General features: G+C 59.2%; 2 protein-coding genes across 5 annotated transcripts in view; one reads left to right on the top strand and one right to left on the bottom strand.

Annotated features, from left to right (window-relative positions):
- Slc38a12 (solute carrier family 38 member 12) overlaps positions 1-4,915 on the top strand; it is a 52,336-nt gene extending 47,421 nt beyond the window's left edge. For all 4 annotated transcript variants that reach the window (XM_021731204.3, XM_005332528.5, XM_021731203.3 and 1 more), the window contains one exon: positions 1,138-4,915. In XM_021731204.3, the coding sequence (XP_021586879.2) occupies positions 1,138-1,898 (761 nt within the window). In that variant the 3' untranslated portion in view covers positions 1,899-4,915. The remainder of the gene's footprint in view (positions 1-1,137) is intronic.
- A 2,110-nt stretch (positions 4,916-7,025) lies between these two features.
- On the bottom strand, positions 7,026-20,894 carry Grin2c (glutamate ionotropic receptor NMDA type subunit 2C). Its single transcript, XM_078041724.1, has 12 exons — positions 17,622-20,894; positions 15,056-15,654; positions 14,357-14,471; positions 13,293-13,504; positions 13,000-13,165; positions 12,607-12,760; positions 11,558-11,683; positions 11,203-11,432; positions 10,660-10,820; positions 9,954-10,141; positions 8,901-9,133; positions 7,026-8,554 (listed from the first exon to the last, which is right to left on the bottom strand). The coding sequence occupies exons 1-12, from the start codon at positions 18,273-18,275 to the stop codon at positions 7,424-7,426; spliced, it is 3,969 nt and encodes a 1,322-aa protein (XP_077897850.1). The 5' UTR covers positions 18,276-20,894; the 3' UTR covers positions 7,026-7,423.
- Positions 20,895-23,954: the final 3,060 nt, after the last annotated feature.

The following is a 23,954-nucleotide window of genomic DNA, read 5'->3' as shown; positions in this document are numbered from 1 at the left end:
GGAGCCTGAGCCTCTGATGGGACTGTCAGGAGTGGCCAAGCGCCACACTGGCCTCTTCTCTCTCAGTCTCGCTTCACATTCACCCATGTCTCCATGGTTATCTGAGGGACCTGGGCGAGGCTAGAGGGGCATTCAGGTCTTCTCTGAACAGGGACAGCAGGGGTTATAAACTTCAGACTGGAGACAGGGACACTGGTCGTCTCCAGGTTGTTAAGTAGCCAACAGGGCCAGTTCTAAATGATCCATAGAGCAGGTACAGAAGCCAGAGGGTTGCAGAAAGATCTAGAAGTCCCATCTTTTCAGAGTGCCAGGAACGCTCTCTGTTGATGGCTCAGTTCTTCCTGAACTCTGCTATGCGCAGGTGCTCTGCTGCGCCACCTCCAAGACATTCAGGTGGCAGAGGACAGGCTGGTGAGCTGGTCTGTAGTGCCTCTGTGTGAGGCAGCCTGGTCTTGGGCAGTGATAGAGGCCTGATTGCTCTAGACAGGCAGGGTCACAGGTCATACTTTTGCAGCAAATCTGTCCACTAGCTGGGCCACCAGGACAGGAGGACAGAACCACGAGTCATTTGCCACCAGCCTCGGTGCCAGCAGCTCAGGACTCAGTAGTCCCAGTGTTGCTCTCTGGTGCCATTTCTTCCCTAGTGTGACAGCTGGCCACTTCCTGCCTGCCGTAGGTGCTGGCTCCACGTCTGCACCCAGCATTCCTGCCTTTTTGCCCCAAGCCTGGGAGGATGCTTCCTTCCAAATGCTGTGTCCCTTCTGCCCTGCACTCGCCATCGGCTCCCCAGGCGCACCCTTTAAACCAGGAGAGGGCGAAGGAACAGGTGTGCTGCCAGCCTGCTCCCTGCCAGGGCCACCCTGCTGACACCCTAGCATAGCACTGCTCTGAATCATAACCAGACACCCCCACACTGGGCAGAGGGGACAGGGTGTAGAGAGGGGCAGGTGGGGCATTCATAAGCTCTAGTAGCCATGTTGACCTGCTCCACAATGTGGCTTTGGGTCGCATGAATCTGAATTTAAAGGTTCTTTCTTGTGGGTTCTTTCTAGCCACCCCCCCCACAGGTCCCCTGGCTACAGAGTCCCAGGTAGGGGACTGTCCCATGCCGTGGCTCACTCCCATCTTGTCTTCCAGCTTTCGCCATCATGATTGTGCTGGCCTTGGTCCGCATCGGAAAGGGCCAAGGAGAGGGGCACCCGCCCCTGGCCGACCCCTCAGGGCTCCGGAACCTGTTGGGGGTGTGCGTCTACTCCTTCATGTGCCAGCACTCCCTGCCGTCCCTCGTCACCCCCGTCTCCTCCAAGCGCTACCTCACACGACTGGTGTTCCTGGACTACGTGCTGATCCTGGCCTTCTATGGCCTCCTCTCCTTCACCGCCATCTTCTGCTTCCGTGGCGACAGCCTCATGGACATGTACACCCTCAACTTTGCGCGCTGCGACGTCGTGGGTCTGGCGGCCGTGCGCCTCTTCCTGGGCCTCTTCCCCGTCTTCACCATCAGCACCAACTTCCCCATCATCGCCGTGACTCTGCGCAACAACTGGAAGACGCTCTTCCACCGCGAGGGCGGCACATACCCCTGGGTGGTGGACCGCGTGGTCTTCCCCACCATCACCCTGGTGCCACCCGTGCTGGTGGCCTTCTGCACACATGACCTGGAGTCCCTGGTGGGCATCACGGGGGCCTACGCAGGCACTGGCATCCAGTTCGTCATCCCTGCCTTCCTGGTGTACCACTGCCGCAAGGACACCCAGGTGACTTTCGGCTACGGGACCGTCAACAAGCACAGGTCCCCATTCCACCACACCTTCTGGGTGGGCTTCGTGCTGCTCTGGGCTTTCTCCTGCTTCTTCTTCGTCACAGCCAATATTGTTCTCAGTGAGACCAAGCTCTGATGGCAGGGTGTGCCTGGTGACAAGACGGCCAGGGACCCCACCACGGCCTCGCCGCTGCAGAACAAGATTTTGGTTGCCACCCAGGGCTTCATGGGCAGGAGGACAGGGGCGCTCAGAGGGCACCTCTGCATCTCCAGCTGGGGATCTCCTCCCGACCCAGGGCCCTATAGTCTGTGCTGGCCTGGTCCCCTGGAGGGCCTGGTCCCCTGGAGCAGCTCCCTGCCGTGCCCCTGCCTAGGGCAGCAGCAGCTGCTCTCAGGTTTCAGGATGGTCCCAGTTACACTGTTGCCCCCTCCAGCCGTTGGAGGCAGGCTCCTCCCTCATGTGGTGGCACATGCAGTGCTGGCACTGCTCCTATTTATACCAGACCCCGTGTCCCCTCCTCCGCCCTCCCCAGCCCCTTCCTGCATCCTTGCCTGTCTACTAGCAGCTGCTGTCCCTTCAGAGACAAGTCCCAGGCCCTGGTCCTCTAACTTGGCCTGCCTATGGCAGGCAGCACCCAACTCTCTGCCAGGCCTGAGAATCGCTAAGTGCCACTCCTAGTGACAAGAATGGGAAGTGCTAACTGGCACCAGGGTCCCTGAGCCAGAGCTGTGAGGGCCCTTGCTGTGGCCGCCATCTCTGGGGCACTGCGCCAATGGCACATCCCTTCCCAGGGCACGCGGCAGCCTAGAAGCTGGGTTTAAAGTCCTTCGCCTGTGCTTCCTGGTGGGGGCTCTTTGGCCCCTGACTACCCCTGGAGCCCTCTGGGCCCCCTACAGTATAGGGGGCTGCTGGAGGGTGCTGCCCACCCCCCCCCAAGGGCTTACTGCCCTGGGCATGAGGCGCGGAGAGGGCTTTGCATGGACGGCCAGGCCAGCAGGCAGCAGCTGCCTTGCTCCAGTCCACACAAGGGTGCTCCCTCCAGAGTCTGGCCACGGGTGCTCAGCGAGGCGCTCCTCCTGCCCCTGAGTTCCGTGGGGTAGGAAGAGATACCTGCCCGTCCTTGTGGAAGGAGGCCAGGCTCCCAGCCACCTCCACCTAATCATGCCTGCACCTGCTGGGCAGGCCACCTTGGAAACAGATGACTGTTGAACTCTGCATTTTCAATGTGCCTTCTGCTTCAGGCCCTGGGGATCCTTCCTGACCCTGGCTTGTCCCCAGCCCTGGGCCTGGTCCCATTGTCCTAGAGTGCAGAGCAGCCTGCCAGGGAGCTGCATCTCTGGGGAGTGGGGAACTCAGGCCCCTACCCCACCCTCTTGATTTCAGTGCCTTGCTTAGCCCTTGTGAGGGGAACTTCGCCACCTCCTCCTCTGTGTGAGTGTCGCTCTCTAACGTTTGACGGTACATCCTGGGGCCCAGGGAATGTGGGTCTTCAGGCAGCACCGCTCTGCTTCTGGCCCTGGCACCCCTGCCCCCGAGAACCCCTGAGTCATAAATTGGCCTCACTCTGCTTTCTCGCCACTGTCGCATGTGGGCAGTTCTCGCACCTGCCCCCATAAGCCATCGTCTTCCATCCGTGTGAAAAACATCTGCTCCTCCCCGCCTGCTATGGTGGTATCTTCCCAGGAGACCCTGCCCTGGGGCAGGCCAAGCCAGCTGGCGCCAGGGTGGTGAGGCCACGTATAAGAAAGAGCTGCCCATGCCCTGTGCTAGGCCCTCCCTGAAGCCGCCTGCTGTTTGCTGAGAACTCAATTAAAACATCTGTACTTACCTTCTCCAATTACACTCCCTCTTGCTTAAGGACAAAGCAAATTAAATCATCCTGCTGCCCCCGGGCTCCAAACCAAATTTTGGAAGCAAATTTATTAGCATCATAAAGCCCAGGTTGATTTATGTGACAATCTGGAGCCACACACAGCAGTGGAGTCTGGTGGCTGCATTCCCCTCCTCCTCTGAGCCCCAGCTGCCCCAGCCCTGGAGGGAATTGACCTGAAGTGACCGGGAGTCACAGATGCCACGCAGGGACCCTCCCCACTGTCTGGTTGCTCTGCACCTTCGTCTCCACCTGCCACCTGCCTCGGGAGAAGTCAGATGAGGTCACCTTCCTCTCCACTGATGGCTGGGTGGATTCAGGACAAGGGATGAAAGACCCTAGCAGCTAGACATCCCGAAGTGATGCTGCTCACCACGTGCATCAAGCACAACTGTGAGTTTTTATATCAATGTTTGAAGCAAGTTGGGTCATAGTTTCCGTTTGCAGAGGGGCTCTAGGGGTCACTGGTGAGGAGAACAGGGATGCCAGCTGGATGTCAGCCTGGCACAAGATGCAAGTGTCATTGTGGCAGTTTTAAACACAGCAGCCTCTACCTGTCTCATCCACCCAGAGCAGCCCCAAGGGCAAGTCAGGTCAAGGTGGGAGAAGACAATCTTTGCTTGTTCCCTGCCAAGGCGCCAGGCCCACCTGAGCACTGGCGCCTGCTGCCAGCCCTCTGGCTGTTCCTCACCTGAGGCCAGAGAGGCGGCTGTGGGCTTGTAGATGGGGCAGATGGCAGGTGACAGGCTGAGGCACTGCTGAGTTGTGGAAGGTAGCAGTGGGCCCCGGTCCAGGCCCCAGGCCACACATCTGTGCTCACCACATGGGGCCAGGAGCAGCCCTGGCAACAGGCTGACACCAGAGTGGTGAGGAGCAGCCAGGCCGCCAGCAGAGGGGAAGTGGCAGCTGTGCCAGGCCCCGGGGAGTAGAAAGCTGAGATTTGAGCCCGCTTAGGGGTCAGAGGCCCTAGCAAGGCTGACTCATGCCAAGGGCCACTGAAAATCCGGCCCTTAGACCAAGATCCAGAGCTACAGGAGAACCCTGCCACCCCTCTTCCCTGGGGGCTGGGGCTGGCAGTGTCAACCTCATACTGGAGAAAGGGAGAAGTGACCTGTACAGAGCGCCGGCCATGTGTCTGTCACAGTGCTAAGTACTTCTTCGAGCCTCCTTTGCCAAGTGGGGTAACTACCTGTATGACGGATGGGTCCTGGAAAATTAAGGACTGAGCCCAGAACCTGCCACAGAAGTGCTCAATAAAGCTGCTGTTTACTGATGCCCATTACCTCCGTGTCACTCACCAGCCGTAACTGCGCTCACAGCCCAAGACCTGGGACTCAAATTTAAGACTTCAGGTATCTAATTGGTTTCATAGCCTTCTAAAGAGATGGGGGCGTGTGATGGCGGGTGCCTGCAGTACTCAGTCAGGAACCGATTCTTCAGGGTCTAGAGGACTGGAGGGGAGGAAAGGATTGGCTCTGGTTCCCCAGTCCTCTGGAAGACCTGCACACCTCCCCTTTCAGAGAGCCAGGCAGGCGAGGCTGGAGGGGCCTGGTCTGGGATATCATGCCCACCCTTTTGTGAACTTTGTCCCCTACCCTGGGGGTAGATGTGAGCACTGGGCTCAAGACCAAGGGAAATACAGCCAGGACAACTGCAGGAGGGAAGCAGGTCAGACAGAATTCCCTGTGACTGTGGCTGGGCCTCTCTCTTCCTGGGTCCCACCAAACAGAAAAGCAGCTTTGGTGTGTGGTCATGGGGCCCTGGTCTAGGATGCTTTCCCACCCAAGGCCTTGCTTCCTCCCTTTCCCACCCCCAGGCTTTCTGCCTCCACTTGGAGAGGAAGGACACCAGCCCTGAACCACATCCCCTTCCCAGGGACTGTGTCCCCCACTCATGTTCCTAGATGGCAGCCAGTGCCTGGCCAGGCGAGCAGGAGCGGCCCCTCCTCCCAGCCAGCAGCAGGCTCGGCTCCACAGTTGGCTCTTAATTATCTTTCCAGTCCTTGATTATTAATGATCTTGGGCAGTGAGCAGAGCAGCCCGGCCTCGCCCTGTCCCTGGCCCCACTGCCACAGTCTCCCCCAGGGCTGCACCAAATCCTGACTCAGGGAGAATGTGGGGTCCCACTCAGGGATTGGTAGCCTACTGTTAACCCTCTCACTACCGCGGCTGTGGCCAAGGTCAATCAAGCTCCCTTCCAGAGCACTCACCTAGACTCACACCCCCTACCTGTCTGATTCTGGCTCCAGCCCAAGAACATCCATAGGGCAGAGAAGGTGAACTTGACCGTAATGTAGGAGGGCCACCTACTCTTGGGGTGGTCAGACTCTAGCCACAAATGGAGATGTATCCCACCCTACTATATCTCAACTGCTCCCACCTCTAAAACCAAACCAAAAGGTCAATTCTCATGGCCTCTACTCAGGCCTCTCTTTGGAGACTGAAGAGGGAACCCTGCTTCCTTGGCACCAGCTGGGACATCACACCAAACCTTTTGAGAACTTTGTCCCCCACCCTACCTGGCTCCCCAGGAAGGGCACTGGGCAGAGAGAAAGGGAGCCAGGCAAATCTGTGTCTCTTTGTCATGTGGACAAATCTGCTTGGCCTCCACCCACCTGTTAAGGACAATCAGGAAAGGGTTTGACAGAATTGATAGTGCCCACCATGTTTGTGGAACAAATGGAAGGAGGATTCCTTGCTCGCTTCAGTCATTGAGGGGGGTAAATGTAGTTGCAGATGTGAAAACACCAAAGACTATAACAAGAGCCATCTTTTCACATGGCCCAGGGCAAATGGTGTGACAGAGAAAGGAGGTCAGCTGAGAACCCCAGAGGGAGGATGAGCGGATGGAACAGTGGGCAAATTCTCCTACCTGAGAAGTCCTGGCACCTGGAAGACTGAGCCTCACCTGGCCCTAGATGCCAGCCAGGCCAGGCTTCAGAGCCCACAGAGCCCATGCAGCCGGCCAAAGGCCAGGCAAGCCTGGCAGGCTCCCAGCAGACCTTCCGCTGTCTTCCCACCCTGACACTGTCAGGCTCCCAGGTGGTCCCTGTCTCGGCGAGACACCTGCAGTCCCTGGTCTGGGCCTCCCTTTTCAAGGAGACTGAAGATTGAATTCCATTCATCACCACCAGCGCCCCCATGCTGATCACATTTGTCACATCTGGCACCAGGGTAGATTGCGTTGGCACTGAATACTGAGTGGCTTTTGTGGCCTGGAGCCCATCCCTCAGCCTCACCTTCTCCCCACATCCTCCCCAGACACTCCTAAGACTCCCCCAGGGTGAGCTGCCCACTTGCTCCCAGAAGATGCCCTGTCTGAAGATTGAATATCTGGATATTCCCATGATGCTCCTGTTGCCGACAGGTTGCAGAATGAGCAGCCAGGCGCAGTGAGTTGCAAGAGGTTGGTTTAATGTCTCCGTACTTAGAAACTCCAGTCAGGTGGAGCAAGGAGCAGGATGGCCCTGCCCCACCCACCCCCAGGTCTAGTCTCCGTGCCCTCATGCCAAGGCCACAGCAGCCACGACCAGGGCCAGACTAACACCAGGGCAGAGACACCCTCAATGGCCCTGCTCCCTGTGACGTGCTGGATGGATGGGGCTTTGAGTGTTGAGGACACAGTCAAAGCCTGCTGAGGTCACTGAGCTGGCCATGGAAGAATTATCTGCCACTGGGGCCCCTGGCCAGCATATGGTTGAAGAAGCCAGGAAAGCCCAAGGCTGCCTGTCCCTATCCCTGACAGTGCCAGGCAGAGAATCCAGCCCAACAGGAACCAGAACTACCACACCTCACACTTCTGACTCCAGGCTTGAGATCCGCCTCCAGGTGCAGGGTCTTCGGGAGCCTTTGGTCCCACAGGCTCCCCTGCTGACCTCTTCCAGCACCCCACTGTCCCTGTAATCCGTGCTCAGTCCCAAGGTCCTGCCCCTGTTCACTGGAGGCCCCCAGGACCCAGGAAGCCAAGGGCCATGACTGGCGCAGGGTGGAAAATGAGGGCAGACAGCCCCCCAGCAAAATGGCAGGTGGGCATGGGCGTGCAGGCAGACGTGCTGTCTGGGCTGCCAGGCGAGGACCCCTGCTGGCACGCCTTGCCTGCAGGCCTCCGGGTAAGAGGGCAGCCGCATCGACTGTGCCTGCGCCAAGTGCCTGCAGGCCGGCCGGCTGTTGGGGCAGGAGCAAGCGTGGCCGGTGTACCTGGCAGGCAGCAAGCCAGGCCGAGTGAAGGCCTCGGCCACCGAGCTGGGCAGAGAAGCGTGGCGCGGGCGTGGGTTCCGGGCCCAGGCTGCGCGCAGCAGGGCTTCCCGCTGGGCCAGCTGCTCTGGCCCCAGCAGCGGCAGGTCGTCCGGCTCTGGGGGCTCCGGGAAGAGAGGGAGGAAGGGGCGTCCGGACCGGTCGGCTCGGGGGAAGGAGCTGTAGTGACAGTGCGCAGGGGACAGGGGGCGCTCTGAGAGCGCGCACCGCTCGGAAGCCGAGAGGTGCCGCCCGTGGGGCCCGGCGCAGAGCCGCCACCGCGCCCCCCAGGCAGGCGGGTTCGAGGCCCGGGAGACGTCGAGCAGAGGCGGCCGGGGAGTCGGTGGCCGGCCGGAGGGCTGCGGGGCCCTGCGGACCAGCGCGGCACGGCCCCCGCCCGGCGGCCCCCAGCCCCTGGGGTTGGGCTCGGGGGGCGGGCCGGGGGCCTGCGGATGCGGGCCGGGCCCGGGGCAGGCGGGCGGGGGCGCGTGGCGGCTGCTGCCCCAGCTCTCGATGGTGCGCGTGGCGCGGTCCAGGGAGCTGCTCACGCCCGCCGTGGTCACCATGTCGCGCGCCGCCTGCAGCATCTTGAGCACGCTGGCCTGGGCCGAGCCGGCCGTGAGGTCTGGGCTGGGCGGCCTTGCGGGGCTGGCCAGGCTCTGCACCCCACTGAAGCAGCTGTAGATGCCCTGGATAGGAGGAAAGGCAGGCTGTGAACAGCGCCCTCTCCCCCGTGAAGAGCCTCCACTGTCCTTGCCCTGCCCCAAGCCTGATGGCCTTCAAGTCCCCGGAAGCAACCATTTGTTAGGCGTCCCCTATGTGCCAGGCTCTGTGCTGCTTTTCAGATGAATTTGACGTCTGAACCTCCAGAAGCCAATTCTAATCAATCACACTATCTAGTAAATGGCGCTGGAGGGTTCCAACCCCAGTGGTGCTGGCAAACCAGCCACCTCCCAGGACCTTGGTTTGCACATCTGTAAATGGGGCCATGGCCAGCTCTGACTTAACTGGTTAGTTAGTACCCCAGGCACCTACCCTGCTGAAAGCCAGCAGGAAGTCCAGCTGGGATGTGTTGGGCACTGAGTGACGCAGCTTCCAGTAGACCAGGTGCTCCCAGGCGAAGACCAGGAGGGCCAGCCCCATGGCCACCAGCAGCATGTAGAAGACCCCAGCCATATTGTCAATGTCCAGCTTGCTGCTCATCACTTCATTCTTCTCATTGTGGCAGATCCCTGAGAGCCATACTGTCTCCAGTTTCTGGGTCTCTCCTAGGGAAGGGGATGCACCTGGCTCAGGAGCCAATCATAATGGACCCACTAACAACACTCAACCCGTGCCTGGATGGAGGAGGGGTCTGGGGACAGGATACCACCCCCTTATTTCTCAAGTGGGACCACTCAAGTGAGATGGGGGCAGTGTCAGCCAAAACAAAAGCAAGCAAAGCAGAAGCTGTGGGCCACCTGCTCGCCCCCAGCAAAGACCACCCACGTGCCCAGGAAAGGCTTGTTTGATTGGGTCAAGTTTAGCATCCCTTCATCTGTTGTTCACTGGTCATTGTACACTTTACCCTCTGCACACTGAGCATGAGCTGGGCCCCTTGGAGACCACAAGCACCACATAATAACGAGAGCAATACTTAATCAGGATGGGGCTCCTCTCAATACTCCCTGGGGTTAGGGCGGGCACATGTGAACCCCTGTTCCCAGAGCTAGCCTAGCCCTGGTTCTGGACTACCCCAGGTAATCTCAGGATGGAAATGGGGAGACCAAACTGCAAAGGAGGTGCTCATCTGGGAAAAATCATGGGAGGGGTCCTGGAGAAAAAGAAAGTCCAGCCACCCGCAACCCCCTGTGTGGCCCTACGCCTTCCTTATCATCCCTGCCCTTTGGGGGACTCCCCAGTTCTGGTTCGTGCTCCTTCCTACAAGCCCATCCCTTCTCCAGGTCTTCATGCAGCACTCCTAATACCTGGTCCCCTACTGCCCCAACCTCACCCCCAGAGTCTCTTCCTTCCCATAGGCTGTGGGCACACAAAGTGGTAGTCGAGATACCCTGGGACCACCCCAGCCCCAGCAATGGCAGCACCCACCATCCCCCAGGAACTGCAGGAGTGCCAGGTCTATGGCCCGCTTCCAGTGGGAGTCCTTCTGCATGGCGATACCATAGCCAGTGGTAGCAAAGACTTTGCCAGATCCAATGGTGACCAGCTTGCAGCCTTCATCCTTGCCCGCCATGTAGTTGAGGACAGCGGCATCATAGATGAAGGCGTCCAACTTCCTGGGGATAAGCTGAGCCCTCAGGGCCAGGGACCATACGGGTGGGAGGGGGCACTGAACCTGGGGCCTGGCAGGGGTCTGAACACCTGAGATTGTTGGGTACCACCAGTGAGGGACAGGTGGGCAGAGCCTTCTCTGTTGCCTTTGCAAGGACCACTCCCACCTTCCTCCTCAGAGAAGCCCAGGAACTGTGTCCCCAGAGGACATGCCCCTTCCCCTGCCCAACCTCTACATGTCTCTAAGACCCAGCGAAAGACAACCACCACCATGTCAGGCCAAGGCTGAACTCTGCTCAGCAGCACAGCTGTGTGTCTGGAACATGGTGGGCCTCCATTTCCATTCCAGCTCTGCTCTGCCCCATACCCTTTCCCCCTTTCCCAGAAGCCCTGCGGGATAACCCAGCCCCACTGTCCCCACCTTGGGCCTCTCGGGAAGGAATGGAGCTAAGACTTGTCACTGGGGAGACATGTGGCTGGCGACAGAGGGTGAGTGCACGGCTGGGGACCCATAGGGACCCACCCCATCTTGAGGCTGGTGAGCGCATCCTCCACTGATCGCTGGTTGAACTTGACCATGTGGGTGTGCATGTCCCGGTAGTTGCTGCGGATGTTCCGCTCTGTGCTGCCATTGGGCACTGTGCCAAAGCGGAAGGGCGGGTACTGATCCTGAGGCCTCTGAAACTGCAGGTGGAGGAAGCAGCCATCTCTACCACTTCATCTAACGTCCCAGGCGCCAGAGCCCCAAATGCCAGCCCCAGAGCCAAGCTGCGTAGCTGGACTTGCATAGTCAGAGCAGAAGGACCTGAGACACAGTCCAGGCTGCATGCATATTTTACAAATGGAGAATCTGAGGCCCAAGATGGGGTGAGACTTACCCAAAGCCACTCCACCGCTGGACTTCAGTGGTCACTGCCCATTTCCACCCCCTCACTACCCCACATCGTCCTTCTCTGGCCTCCAGTTCAAATTCCCCACACTCTGATCATCCTATATCCACCCTCCCACGGCCTGTCCCCACCCTTGGTGTCCCCACCACCACCTCCACTGGCCGTGGCCCCAGAACCTTTTTGTCACTGAGGCCTGACACGGTGTCGATGTACTGCTCCTGGATCATGAAGGCGGCCAGGTTTGCAGTGTAGCTGGCGAGGAAGATGACGGCGAAGAAGGCCCACACCAGGACCATGATCTTGCTGGTGGTGCCTCGGGGGTTCTCGATGGGCACCGAGTTGTTGAACACCAGTGCCCACAGCAGCCACACAGACTTGCCAATGGTGAAGGACGGGCCCCCGGGCTCTGGGGAGGAGGGTGGATGCTGGGACTCTTCTTGCCCACCAAAGGGCTTCTGTCTCGGCCCCAGCCTGGACCCCATCACTGCCCACCCCCTGTCCCCGGGCCCAGGCAACAGACAGCTAGCTTACTCTTGCCCTTGGTGAGGTTCTGGTTGTAGCTGACGGGGCTGAAGTACTCGAACATGAAGACAGTGATGGCCACCACGGTGAGACACATGACAAACATCATCACCCACACTGCGGGGCTGTAGGGCTCTAGAGACAGAGAGAGGTGACTCACACCTCAGAACTGCCTCCCTCAGCCCCCACCTGGTGGAGATTGGTGGGTCCATCTGCGGATGGAGCCAAAGTGACCTCTAACCCTGACTCTGAGCAGCAGAGTCCCAGGAGAGACCCCCAAGGGAGGTCAGTCTCTCCCTTCCCTCTGTCCCTACAAGCTCACATCGCCCACCCTCAGGAGCCTTCCTTTGGCCTCATGTCCTCTGCCTGGCCTGGAAGGAATGACCTGGTCTTTCCACCTGGAATCAGAGTCTCCAAGGCCAATTCCCAATCCTCATTCTACTGACATGGAAACCAAGATCAGGGCACTGGAGGGAAGGACCCAGGTCTACGCCTCCTTGAAAAGCGATCGTTATCACCGAGAGTACCTGCTCTTTTGCCATGAAGACACCTCTAGGAAGTCAGATTTTTCTCCCTGTGGCTAAGGAACCCACTCAGAGAGGTTCAGTGACTTGCCTAAGACCACCCAGCAGGAAGGGCAGAGCTGGGACTTCACTCCTGCTTAGGAGTGAGCTGGGACCTCACTCCTCCTCCTCGGGACAGCTCTCAGCCCCTCCTCAGCATCCTGCCTGTCCTCACAGTTCTCTGTGCCACTTAGCGCTGCCAGTCCCACCTGACTCCTAACTGGACACTCAGGAAGGCAAGAACCAGGCTGTATCCTGGGCACCTAGTGGGACCTGGTACAAAGGGTGCCTCCCAGTGAGAAGTGGGCATCTCTTCCCACTCCCCCGAGGCCATGGTTCCCTGTCCCTCACAGTGGCACATCATCTACCCCTTCTCCCTACCCCCACCCTCAGCACTGATGTCCCTTCCAGCTGCCCAAGTGTCTCATCTCACCCATGACTCTGACCCCATGGGCCCTTCCGCCCCAGAGCCACCCCTGCCCGCCCAAGCCTCACCCAGGAAGGCCGAGGGGGAGACGGTGCCATTGCTGCGAGCCACCATCACGCTGATGCCCGTCTCCACGAAGGGCACGGAGAAGTCCACGATCTCCGATCGCTCCTCATTGATGGTGAGGGAGCCGATGGCCATGTCTGCCCGCTTGTAGTACACCTGGGGCCACGAGGGGACTGAAGAAGGGGCTCCCGAGAGCTGCAGCATGCTCCCCAGTCCCCGCCTGGTACCCCTTCTGGCCCCCACCAGTGGACTCCGGAGTTCCCACCTGGGGTCCCCAGGGCTCAACCTTCAGTGATGGCCACACACATTATTGTGACAACCGGAGGTGGCCCAGAGCCGATGGAGCCTGGCCGTATGTAGGTGGGTGGGCCCAGGGTGGGCTGGGGCCAGCCTACCTCCCCAATCATGCCGTTCCACACGCCGCGCACCCTCTTGCCGTGCTTGCCATTGGTCACCAGGTACAGGTCGTAGGAGAACTTGACCACCTTGGCTAGCTTCTTGAGGATATCGATGCAGAAGCCCTTGCAGCAGAGCTTGGTGTATGGGGCTGCGTCACCGCTGCTGCAGCCGCCACCGCAAGAAACCACCAGGAGTCAGCACCCCACCTGGGCCGCAGACCCTCCCCACACCCAGGCATAAGGCACGCAACCGCTGACCCTCCAGTGTCGGCACCCAGCTCACACCAGACCTGAAGGTGTGGTTGCTTTGCCTGCGGCAGGGCACAGTGTTGGGTACGCAGCCCCCGGTGCCAGGGTCAGGGCTCTCCACAATGACAAAGGGCCGCTCTTCCAGGGTGGCCACTGTCAGGTGCCGGCTGTCCACCACAGGCTGCAGGGAGGCACTATAGCGAGGCCATACGGGGTACTTCATGTAGAGGACTCCATGATCCCAGCGCCCCACCTGCAGAGGACCACCAGCCTCAGTCCAGGACCTTCAGCCCCGCTGCCCTCACCCTCTAGGTGCCCATCCGAGTGCAGCCTCCCAGGGCCAAGAATGCCCCTTTGGTAGGGGCATTTGGGGCAGACAGAGGCAGGGCTGGGGCAGAGGCATTTGGAGAACAGGAGACAGAGCCAGGGCCCAAGCATGGGCCAGAGGCTGGCTCCCGAGCCTCCCCCAGCCCTGGTCCCTGTGCTGCTGCCACCCAGGCACCCTCCTCAGGCCCTATGCCCCTGCCTCACAATGCTCAGTCCCCTTCTTCTCCTCAGCTGACACTCCAGGACCTTCACACGTGTCCCACCACCCCATCCTACTTCCTCAGTCATATCACTTTAAAACGCCCTTCTGCCTGTACCAGGCTAGACCCCTCCTGGTGGGCTTCTGCCCAGCCCTCTGCGGCCCACCTCCGGGTCCTGTATTCCCTAGTTTCCTCCTTCGAAGGCAGAACTAGTCCTGCTCCTCCTGTCCACTGCCATCCTGGTTTGCACATGGCTCTACTCAGCACGGACGACTCTGTATTCTATTTGTTTCCACAACTGTCTGGCGGGCACACACGTGGGTCAATCCCCTGGGGCAGGACTGTGTGATAAAAGTGCTTGATACGCTTTGTAGTGGAGGGAAGCCAGCATGTCATGGAGCCCAGAGCAGGGTCTGGGGGACCTGGAAGGTTTCCTAGGGTAGGAGGTCCCAACTGAGACCAGAAGGATGAGGGGCTATGGAAGGACAGAAGAGACTTTGCTCAGCTGTGGGCTTGACCGGGGCTGGGCTCTCAAGATGAGAAAAGACCAAGGGTCCCTGGGCTCACCCCCTTCTCACCATCTCCCAGAGGCGGTGCCGGTTCAGGGCAATCACAACCATGGTGGGCTGGACCAGGTACCCACCAGGGCTGAAGGAGAAGTCTCGGCCCTCCCAGGTGACATTCAGTAAGTGCCTGTAACAGGGGAGAGGTGTCAGTCTGTCCCCATCCCCCAAGCCTATGGCTCTGCCCAACCCATCCACCGTCCCATTCCTGTTTCACCACCCAATAGAAGACATTTAGACTTGTTGTGTGATTGTTTTGTGTGTGGTTTGGGGGGGTTGCTTGTTTGTTTTGGAGGGTTGTTTTCTTTAGTATTTGGGGTTGAACAAACCAAAGGGTGTTTTACTACCGAACTGCATCCCCAGTCCTTTTTTAATTTTTTTTTTTTTAATTTTGAAGACAGGGTCTCTCTAGGTTGCCCAGGCTGACCTCAAACTTGCCAGCCTCCCCTGAGCCTTGTGTGGGTGCCTCCCCAGCAGAGGAGATGGCAGACGTGTGCCACACTGCTCTGCTTGCTCTGCACTGTTCCATTTTCCTGTAACACCTCCCCACGCCCTGACTCCTGCTGTTTTCTCAGATGAGGACCCAGAGAAGCGGGGTAACTTGGCCCTAGGGCACACAATTATGGGAGATAGAACCAGTGAGCCCAAGCTCACTGTCGCCCAGGTTCCCTGAAGTGCCCCACCCCTCGCCCCCATGCCTGGGCAGGTGCCCACCTGTAGAATGCTTCCCGGGCAGGGCTGACAGGTCCAGGGTGGCTGCGACAGTCCCCAGCAGGTGCGGGCAGGGCGCCGTGATGGCGCAAGTAGCTGTGGGCACCCAGGGCCAGGATGGCAACGCCGTCGCGGACCTTCTGGCGCAGGCTGAGGCGCCAGCTCTCGGTGACCACGCTGATGAGGCCCACAGGGAAGACAGCAGGGGGCGCGTCGGTGCTGCCCAGTGCCAGGTTGGGCACCAGCCACACGTGGCCGGGCCCCACCAGGCCGGCCTGCGCCGCCTCGGCAAAGAGCACCTCTGCCTCTTCGCGCGAACAGTATGCCACCAGCACCGGCGCGTCGAGCTGGCGCAGCAGGCGCTGGGTGCGCGCGCGTGGCCCTCCGGGGCCCAGCTCCAGCGTGAGCACCTCGAGCAGCCGCCAGCTCAGGTAGCTGGCGTCGGCGACGGCGCGCACGCCCTCGAGGAAGAGCGCGTGGCCGGGGTGCAGGCTGGTGATGACAGCGAACGCGCTCCAGTCGTACTCCTCCAGCACCTTGAAGAGCACCTGGAGCTGCTGCTCCAGCGACACGCCCAGCTGCAGGAAGGCGGAGCCCGGCTCCTGGGGGGCGGGGGCGGGGCCTGAGCCGGGGCGGGGCGGACTGAGCCCCGCCTCGCGCCCCTTTCCCCACCCACTCTGGCCCCTCCAGCGGCTCCTGCGCACAGCGGCCCCCAGCCTCCCTCCCTCCCTCCCTCAAGCTCCAAGTGGCTCCTTACCCCTCTGTCCCCTGGGTCAACTGGGGAGCTTTGTGAAACACGCATGCCTAGGGCCCCCACCTGACCACGCTGGACCCCACACCGGCAGCATCAGCACCCCCTGGGAGCTTGTTAGAAATGCAGATTCTCGGGCCGCACCCCACTGCGACTGGATCAGAATCTCTGGGGACGACGCCTGGAATCTGTATGTTTAACACGCTCTTCGGGTTTTTCTGTGAGAAGCCCTGCCCCAGAACAACTGAATCCGAATCTCAAAGGTGCGACGCTGAGCATCTGTGGTTCTTTTGCAAGCACTGTGAGGGCTGAGAACCACCATCCCGAGGGCTGCTGCTGGGGACCAGAGATAACTGGGACAGCACCGTCCTCCCGGGAGCGCCGGAGGCCAAAACGTTCCTACTCCCCGCTGCCTCTGCCATCAGGAAAGCCCAAGGCCCTGGTGGCTGGCCGCCTGGGCTAGTGCAGCGCCCTCCTAACAGGTAGTCTCTCTCTTGGGCATTGTAGGCCCTCGGAGATTTCAGCACACTGCCACAGTACCAATATTTTAAAAAAACAAACGGGAAACCACAGGCCAAGCAACCCAGTTTTCCCCCAGACTTGCAATTAAAAGGGAGAGGGAGAGATGAAGGAGGAGCCTAGAGGTTGAGATTTAGAAGCCATATCCACCAATCCCCATGTGTGAACCCAATTTGGCTTCTGATCCAAGCAGACTGACTTAAAAATAAACATTTATGACATTTATGAGGCAATGGGGAGGTGTGAACACCGGCTGGATATTTGGCGATGTTAAGGAGCTTTTATTAATTTTTAGACATGATAATGTATGGCAGTTTTATTTGTTTAGAGCCGTTATCTACTAGAGATACAAAGCAAAATGCTTATAGATGGAATCATAAGATGTCTGGGCGTTGCTTCACTTTAGCCCAGAAGAGAGAGAGTAGTTGGGAGAGAGTCTGGGGTGGGCTGGCCAAGGTGGGCGAGAGGTAAATGGGGATTCATTAGACTCATGTGTAGACTCAAAATTCTCCATAATATAAAACGAAGGCAAATCAGATCAGCCTCTTCCCTCAGCACCTTTGGCGGCCCAATACAGTGGGCCAAATGCCAGCCCCTGTGACCTGGACCCCTCTTCCTCCAGGCTTCTCTCTGCTCCTCCAAAGCTCCGAGCTTCACCTCCGCTCCTGCGGCCAACTCCCTCTCAGCCTCCAGGTCTCAGTGTGGACATCACTTTTTAAGGGACCTTCCCTGGACAATACTGTTCAAACAGGGGCCTCCTGAGCATCCCTTCCCTCACAGTATCTCATGGTTTTTCTCCAGAACGCTGTCCCCGGTGGGGCCTGCAGATGCATGTGTGCTTCCACGTTCTCCCCAGGAAACTGCGAGGACAGCGCATTTGTGAGGGCAGCATTGGTTCTCCTCCCCCCATGCCTGGACAGTGACCTGTCTCTGGAATGCTATCCCCTGAGGGTAACTTCAATTGCCCAGTGGGGCACTTTGTCAGATCCCATCCCCGGTTGGTCCCTGCCTCCCACCCCCCATCTGGAGCCAGACAGGGGAGGGCTGAGAGGCAGGCAGCCCACCAGACAGGGCAGCCACTGCCCACCCTCATCCAGACACAAATGGGACAGCAGCCCAGAAAGTTGATCTTCTGGAACGTGGACTACCCTTCCAGAGTCTCCCGACTCCCTCAAGTCACCTCCTTGCCGACCCCACCCAGTCCCGGCCTCCAGGACTTTACCCCTTCCCACTCCAGATTCAGCCCTGGTCCCCAGTCCCATGCTGGAAGGGAGGAAGGCACAAGAGATCAGACAGCACCTTGGGGGTGAGGACCACCGTGGAGCCCCCGCTGATGCTGAGGATGGGCGCGTGCGTCTGGGAGGAGACGAAGTCCAGGAGCTGGGCCACTGCCTCGGTGCCCACATTGTCCTCAAAGACGATGCCGTGGACCCGGGCAGCACCCAGGAGCCCACAGATCTGGGTGAGAAGGCTGCTGGGGTTGGTGCTGTTGACTCCCACGGTGAGCGGCTGTATCTCCAGAGGCAGGTCCAAGAAGTTCTGGGGGGTGAGGCGGATACGGGCCTGGGCCTGGGCCTGCGGCGGCTCTGAGCTGCCAAACACCACGGCCACTGTCATAGCCTGCTGGCCCTGCCCCAAGCCGGACCCTGCCCAGGCACCAAGGAGTGAGGTGAGCAGCAGGGCTGGCCCCAGGGCCCCACCCATGTCCACCAGAGGGTCCTGTGGAGAGACCAGGACATGCACAGAGAGAGGCAGATGGACAGACAGACAAGATGTGAGGGTCAGAGGACACATCCAAAAAAGGAAAGAGAAGAGGGGCACACCTCCCTCCATAAAGAGAGGTACAGACAGACAGACAAAGACAGACACAGAGAAAGAGACAGCAATTAGCTGAGCATCCTCAGAGGGACAGGGCTGGGACAGGAGCCAGGACAGGGGCTTGTCGCCCTCCATCCTACCATTGAACAACACTCCATGGTCATTTCGGAGAGGAACCAAGAGCCAAGCTGCGGAGAGTAATATGAGTCCCAAGAGGCCTCTGACGGAGCTCCCCCTTCCAGCTGCCAGCTCCTTCGCCTCCACCACTTCCCTGACAGCCTCTGATCAGGGAGAGCCCAGGGGCGATGAGGGTGGGCCTGGCGTTCCAGCCCCCTATAGGCCTTCTAAAGCCCAGCCATTGGGGCTCTGCCCTAGCAAGGTGCACTGAAAATGCTAGTCTGGTGTTCAGAGCATGGATTTGAATCAGACAGACCAGCGTTCAAGTCCCACTTCTGCCATTTACTAGCTGTGTGATCTTGATAGAGTCACTTAGCCTCTCTGAGCCATGTTTTCTTGCCTGAGCTCATCACAGCAGTGAGGGCTTACATGTGATAAAACACTACTGGCTATCGTTAGCAATCATATCCTATAGATGACAGCCTCTCAACTGGGTGAAGGCAGGCAGCTCTGTGACACCCCCATGTCCCACTCCCATCCTCCCTGAAGCCCAAACTGGATCTTCCATCTGTCCCTTACCACAACGCTGCAACTGCTCAGAGTTCTGCTTCCTTGGAGCCAGCCCCAGGGCCCTCCCCTGTGTGGCTCTGCCTGGAGACGCCTCCTCCTGGACATGGGACATCATTACCACCCTTCCCACCTTGGGTTCAGTTGGGAGCAGCTGTCCCCAGAATGAGTGTGGTGGCACTGAGTGTTCAGGGCAGGGGCACCTGAGACCCCAAGGCATCTTACAACTCCTCCTCTCCTTCACTAACAACTTCTGAACCGAGGGTGCCAGGGTGCTGAGGGGTAGGTGCCCCCTACAGAATTTGCACATCTTTGTAACAAAAATGCAGCTTTAAAAAAAAAAAAAAAGCTGCTTCAAACACCCCAGAAACCACATTTGAAAGTCAGACTTCCTTCAGGACGGGGCTTGAGGACACGGTGGCACAGGCGCCAGCTGTCCTCCAGGGCCACCTGCTGCCTGCCCACCACCACATTTCTCTCTTCCTTTTGTCCAGAGTCTAGTTTCTCACCCAGCATCGGCACAAGGGCTGACCTGGGTCTCCAGCTCTCTCTAAGGGAGACAGGAGGAGGAGAAGTGCAAGGACCACGGAGGAACATTCTGGAAACCCCTTTTCTCCAGGGTTGCTAACCAGATCACTCCAATGGAGACCACAAAGGGACTCTTTAGATAAGAAATGTGACATGGGCACAGAGCTCCACACTGAGTGGTAGAATTTCAATATGGGTAAGAGTTGGACCAGGAACTCAGAGTCCAACCCGGAGAATCAGCAAGCAGGTCTGCGGTTAGCCCCTCCAGCCTCTTTTTTTCTAAACTTCCTTCCTTCCCACCATACCCTGCCCTCCCTACTCTCCTTAAGCTCTGCCTCCCCAGCAAGACCTTCTCTTAGCTTAGGATCCCGAGCTCATGCACACGAAGGTAAAAGGGACTGATAATAGCTCAAAGCATTATCATTCCCCAGGGAGATGTAGTTTACAGACAGTCAGAGCTTTAAGCTAAAACACCACATGGTAGAATTTCAGGCTGGGAAGATATGACTTGGGACACGGGAGGGAAACTGGGTTCATGTTGATGCCCTTGAAATCTCCCGTGTGTACAGTTTCCTGATGCACTAACGAAAATGTCAGTCTGGAGACCTGTTTGAGTCTGGGATGGGATCTTACATTCTTAGAAGTAGCTGAAGCTAATATCAATCTGGGATTGCAAAATCATGACAGCAAAGGGCACTGTCATGCCTGGGGCTGGAGCTCAGTGATGGAGCACTTGCCTAGCATGGGTAAGGACCTGGGTTCCATCCCCAGCACCACACACACACACACACACACACACACACACACACACACACACGCTGTCATGCTCTCTGTTTCTTAACAAGGCCAGTGTGCTCATCTCTGCCCACGCCTCTAGTCCCTACAGGTTGCCCACTTTCAGGAAGCCTCAACCCTCCTGCCACTTCCACCTCCCAACAATGAGCTCTCGGTCCTCAATTTGTGCTGGCCAATACGGTATCCCCAGCCCCAGGCAACTGTAGAGTACTGAAATGTTTCTCATCCAAACCCAGCATGTTGTCAGTGTGAAATGCACACTGCGTATGGAGAGAGCATAAAAAAATGAAAGCCACCTCATTGATGGTCTTATATTGATTACATGTTGAAATAACATTTGGATATATTAATTAAACAAAATACACTATTAAAATTAATTTCACCTGTCTTTTTTTTTTTACTTTTGAAAATGTGGCTATAAGAAACTTTAAAATGACACCTGTGTTCCTATTTCTTTCTTTCAGACAGTGTGATCTATAGCAAGGATTCAGGTCCTCTCCTAACCCTAAAGGGGCACTGCCCCCAGAACCTCTCTCCAAGATGTCCTCCTGGGGGGAATAGAGAAGAGGAGAAGTGGAAGGAGGTTGTGCCTCTGGCCAGAGGGCCTCAAATGAGGGACAGCTGGCATCAGGCAACTCTGCGCCCCACAAAGCAACGGGCAGACAGATTCAAGCAGGCTTGGGCTCCAGTCTCCTCACCAGGTGGCCGCCATGCCCAGTGGCATGCCATCACTAGCCCAGCCACTCCTCCCCCAGCCTCCCACCTCCCCTCTCCACCTCCCTCCCACCCACCTGCCTGTGCTACTGGACTGCCAAAACTCTCCCCTGGCCCCTGTGTGCCTCCTCAAGTAGGACAACTGTCTCCCGGTGCCCACAAATGAAGTCCAAACAGCTTAGTCTCGGGCACAGTGTCCCCCACATCCTGACCCCAACCTACTGTCTTCCCCCTCATGGATCCCCCAACTCTGCCAGCCCAGTGGCCACAGCCCACACTGTTCTCATCTCCAGGCCCTGGTTCCTGCTCTTCCCTGGGCAGGAGTGTCCTCTTCCTGACAAAATTCCACTGTCTTTCAGAGCCCAATCCAAATCCTGCTCCTGCCAGTGCCTGCCTTCCTGGATCCATCAGACTCTGGACCTGGAGGGAGAAGACACAACCTCTGGGTCCTCTCCAGGTTGGGAGCTCTGAGCTTGGCCTCTGCAATGGCCCTTCCATCCTGCCCTTCGGCAGGTAGACTGGGGGCTCCTGGAGGGCAGAGGCTTGTCTCAGGGACTCTCTGCCCACCCACTCTGGGTCTCACCCCTTTCCTGAAGGGCCACTAATGTTTGCTGAACACTGTATCCTAAAAACCCTGGGCACAGGGTGGCAAAGGTAGTCCTCTGGTACCTACCTGAGGCTTCACATGCTAGACCCCTGCCCTTCTCCTGGCTCCCCATACCTCGGACAGGCTCTCCGAAAAGGATGTGCACACGCACGCCCACACACCACACACCACACACTCTCACGTACTCACACTCACACAGCGGACACTGAAGGCTTCCCCCTCTCGAAGGCCTGGAGCTCTGGCCCCAGGAGGTGGCCCCACCCATCCGCGGTGCTCATTCCTCTCACTAGAGAGGCCCTGCCCACTGGACCCAATGCCCTTGCGGGAAGCCCCTCTGTTGCCGTCGGGTTTCCCTCCCTCCCTCCCTGGCTCGCTTCTGCCTGGCTAAAATCTGAACCCAGGCGCCAGGAGAGAGCCTGGCCCTCCATCTTGTCCCCACTGTTGGGGCACCTAGTTCTGGCTGCTCCAAGACTAACTGCCCCCTCCCGGCTGATCCCGCTCTGCCCCCGGGGGCACCCCGCCCCCTCCCCTCGGCAGGAATCTTACACTCGGGCTGTGAAGTTCGGGGTATTTTTAGGCCGGCGATAAATAATTCATAGGAAACGTGGCATCAGGCTGCCCCTGCGGGAGGAGGGGGCGCAAGCGGCGAGAGCCACTGTCACCCGCGGCTCAAGGACACTCGCGATGCGGCGGCGCCGGCGGTGACTCCCGGCGCGGGGACCCGCGCCACGCCTCCTGGCGGCCAAACTGGGCACCACGCACTCGGCGCCCCCTGCCTCTCCCCTACCCCTTGTGGGTGTCCCTGGCCCTTAAGGTCCCCAGCCCAGTGCCCCGGGCTGGGTCTCCATCTCAAGCCCCACGATGGGGGTGGGGAGCAGACCTGGAGACGGCGCTGTGAGACAGGTCCCAGCCCAGGGCGCCCTGGGGCCGGAGCGAACTCAGGAGTCCTGCCTACCTGTCCCTTTCACATTCTTACTCTTCCGAATTTAGAAACAGGTTCAGAGCCACTGGTTCGTTTAGGAACTGGACTGGTTCCGAAATAGAGCCAGTACGATGGCACCTTCTTCAAATAAGGTCCTTTCTTTGATTTTTCCATGGCCAGGATCAGGATGGAGGATGAGGCCTCCATCCAAGGGCTGGGGGACTGAGTGCTAAGTCTCCTTGGGCTAGCAGGGCAGGGAACCGGGATGGACAAATGGATTCAGCATCAAGCCCAGGGGTCCTCTGGCCCACTCACCCAGCAGGACCTTTGAAGGGTAGCCAAACACACCTCTGGGAATTTTCAGGCTGCAAGGTGCCCGCCCCTGCCTTCACAGGTCCTGGCCTTGCCATCCTAGGCTTAGGTACCCACCGCCTTTGGCATCAGGAAGCTCAGACTTCCCCTCCCAGCCGTCGGGGATCCTGGTTGAGAGCAATCCCCGGGGGAACAAAGTGCGCTGGCGCTGCAGCCAGGGCTCAGCCAGCCCGGCTCAGGCTCTCCAGACCCCTCTTATGCCACCGCTTTTTTTGAGTCCTCCTAGCTGTGTCCTCCAGGGATCAGGGTGGGTTTTTGGAAGATGCCACCACATCAGAAGCCCACTCTGATTCTCTGAGGGCAGAGAAGAGGGAGAGCTGAGAGGGGAGGGCCTAGGGGGATCACAGGGGATTAAGGGTCTCACAATGGAAGGTAGATGCCACAGCAGGTGTCCCATAGACATGGAGAAACCAGAGGAATGGACTCCTGAAGCTGCCACAGCCCCTTTCACCCTCTGGGGTCCTCACCCTCTCCAGCCCCCTCACTCTAGTCAACCCAGTCTCAGCCCCAGGTCCCGGCCCCGACCCGACTCCTCGCCCCAGAGGCTTCCAGCAGCAACAGTTGGGGGACTCTGCAGCCCAGACTGACATATCCCCGCACCACTCACTGCCCGCCGGTACCGCGACGCTAGGAGAAGGGGAGGAGGGCTCAGAGACCCCGGGGACGAACGTCTTGGGAGCTTGGCCCGCGTCCTTCCCTGGCGTCCCCAGTCTCCTCGGCTTGTCTTCCTCGCCTTTTCGCCGCCCGCCCGCCAGGGTCCAAACCCCAGGCCCCGTTCCCGAGGGTCCCTGTCCCCCGGTCGCCCCTCCCTGGCTCCCTGCGCTGTCGGACTCTCCCTGGGTGTCCCGCGTCTGTCTCCGCCGTCCTTGCCCGCGCGGCGCCGGAGTCCAGCCCCAAGTTGGCGGCGAAGTTGGCGCCCCCGGCTCGCCGCGCCCCTGGCAGCCACTCACCGGGGGAAGGGGCGCTGCGCCCGCGCCCAGAGCCCGCGCCGGCCGCCTCCCGCGCGGTGCCTGTCCTGGCGCCACGGCCCCGGCGCGTAGGCGCGCTCGCTGCTAGCTCGGCGGGCGCCTGAGCCCGGCGCGGCGGGACCAGTGCCCGCAGCGCGGCCTGGCAGGTGAGTCCCGCCGGCCCCCGCGCCCAGCCCTAGACCCGCTGGGCGCCGGGGTCCGTCCCGGGCTGGGCTGCGCCTCCG

This window comes from Ictidomys tridecemlineatus, chromosome 3 (assembly GCF_052094955.1).
Source record: "Ictidomys tridecemlineatus isolate mIctTri1 chromosome 3, mIctTri1.hap1, whole genome shotgun sequence".
NCBI classification, from domain to species: Eukaryota; Metazoa; Chordata; class Mammalia; order Rodentia; family Sciuridae; genus Ictidomys; species Ictidomys tridecemlineatus.
This window is presented reverse-complemented; position numbering and strand designations above follow the sequence as displayed.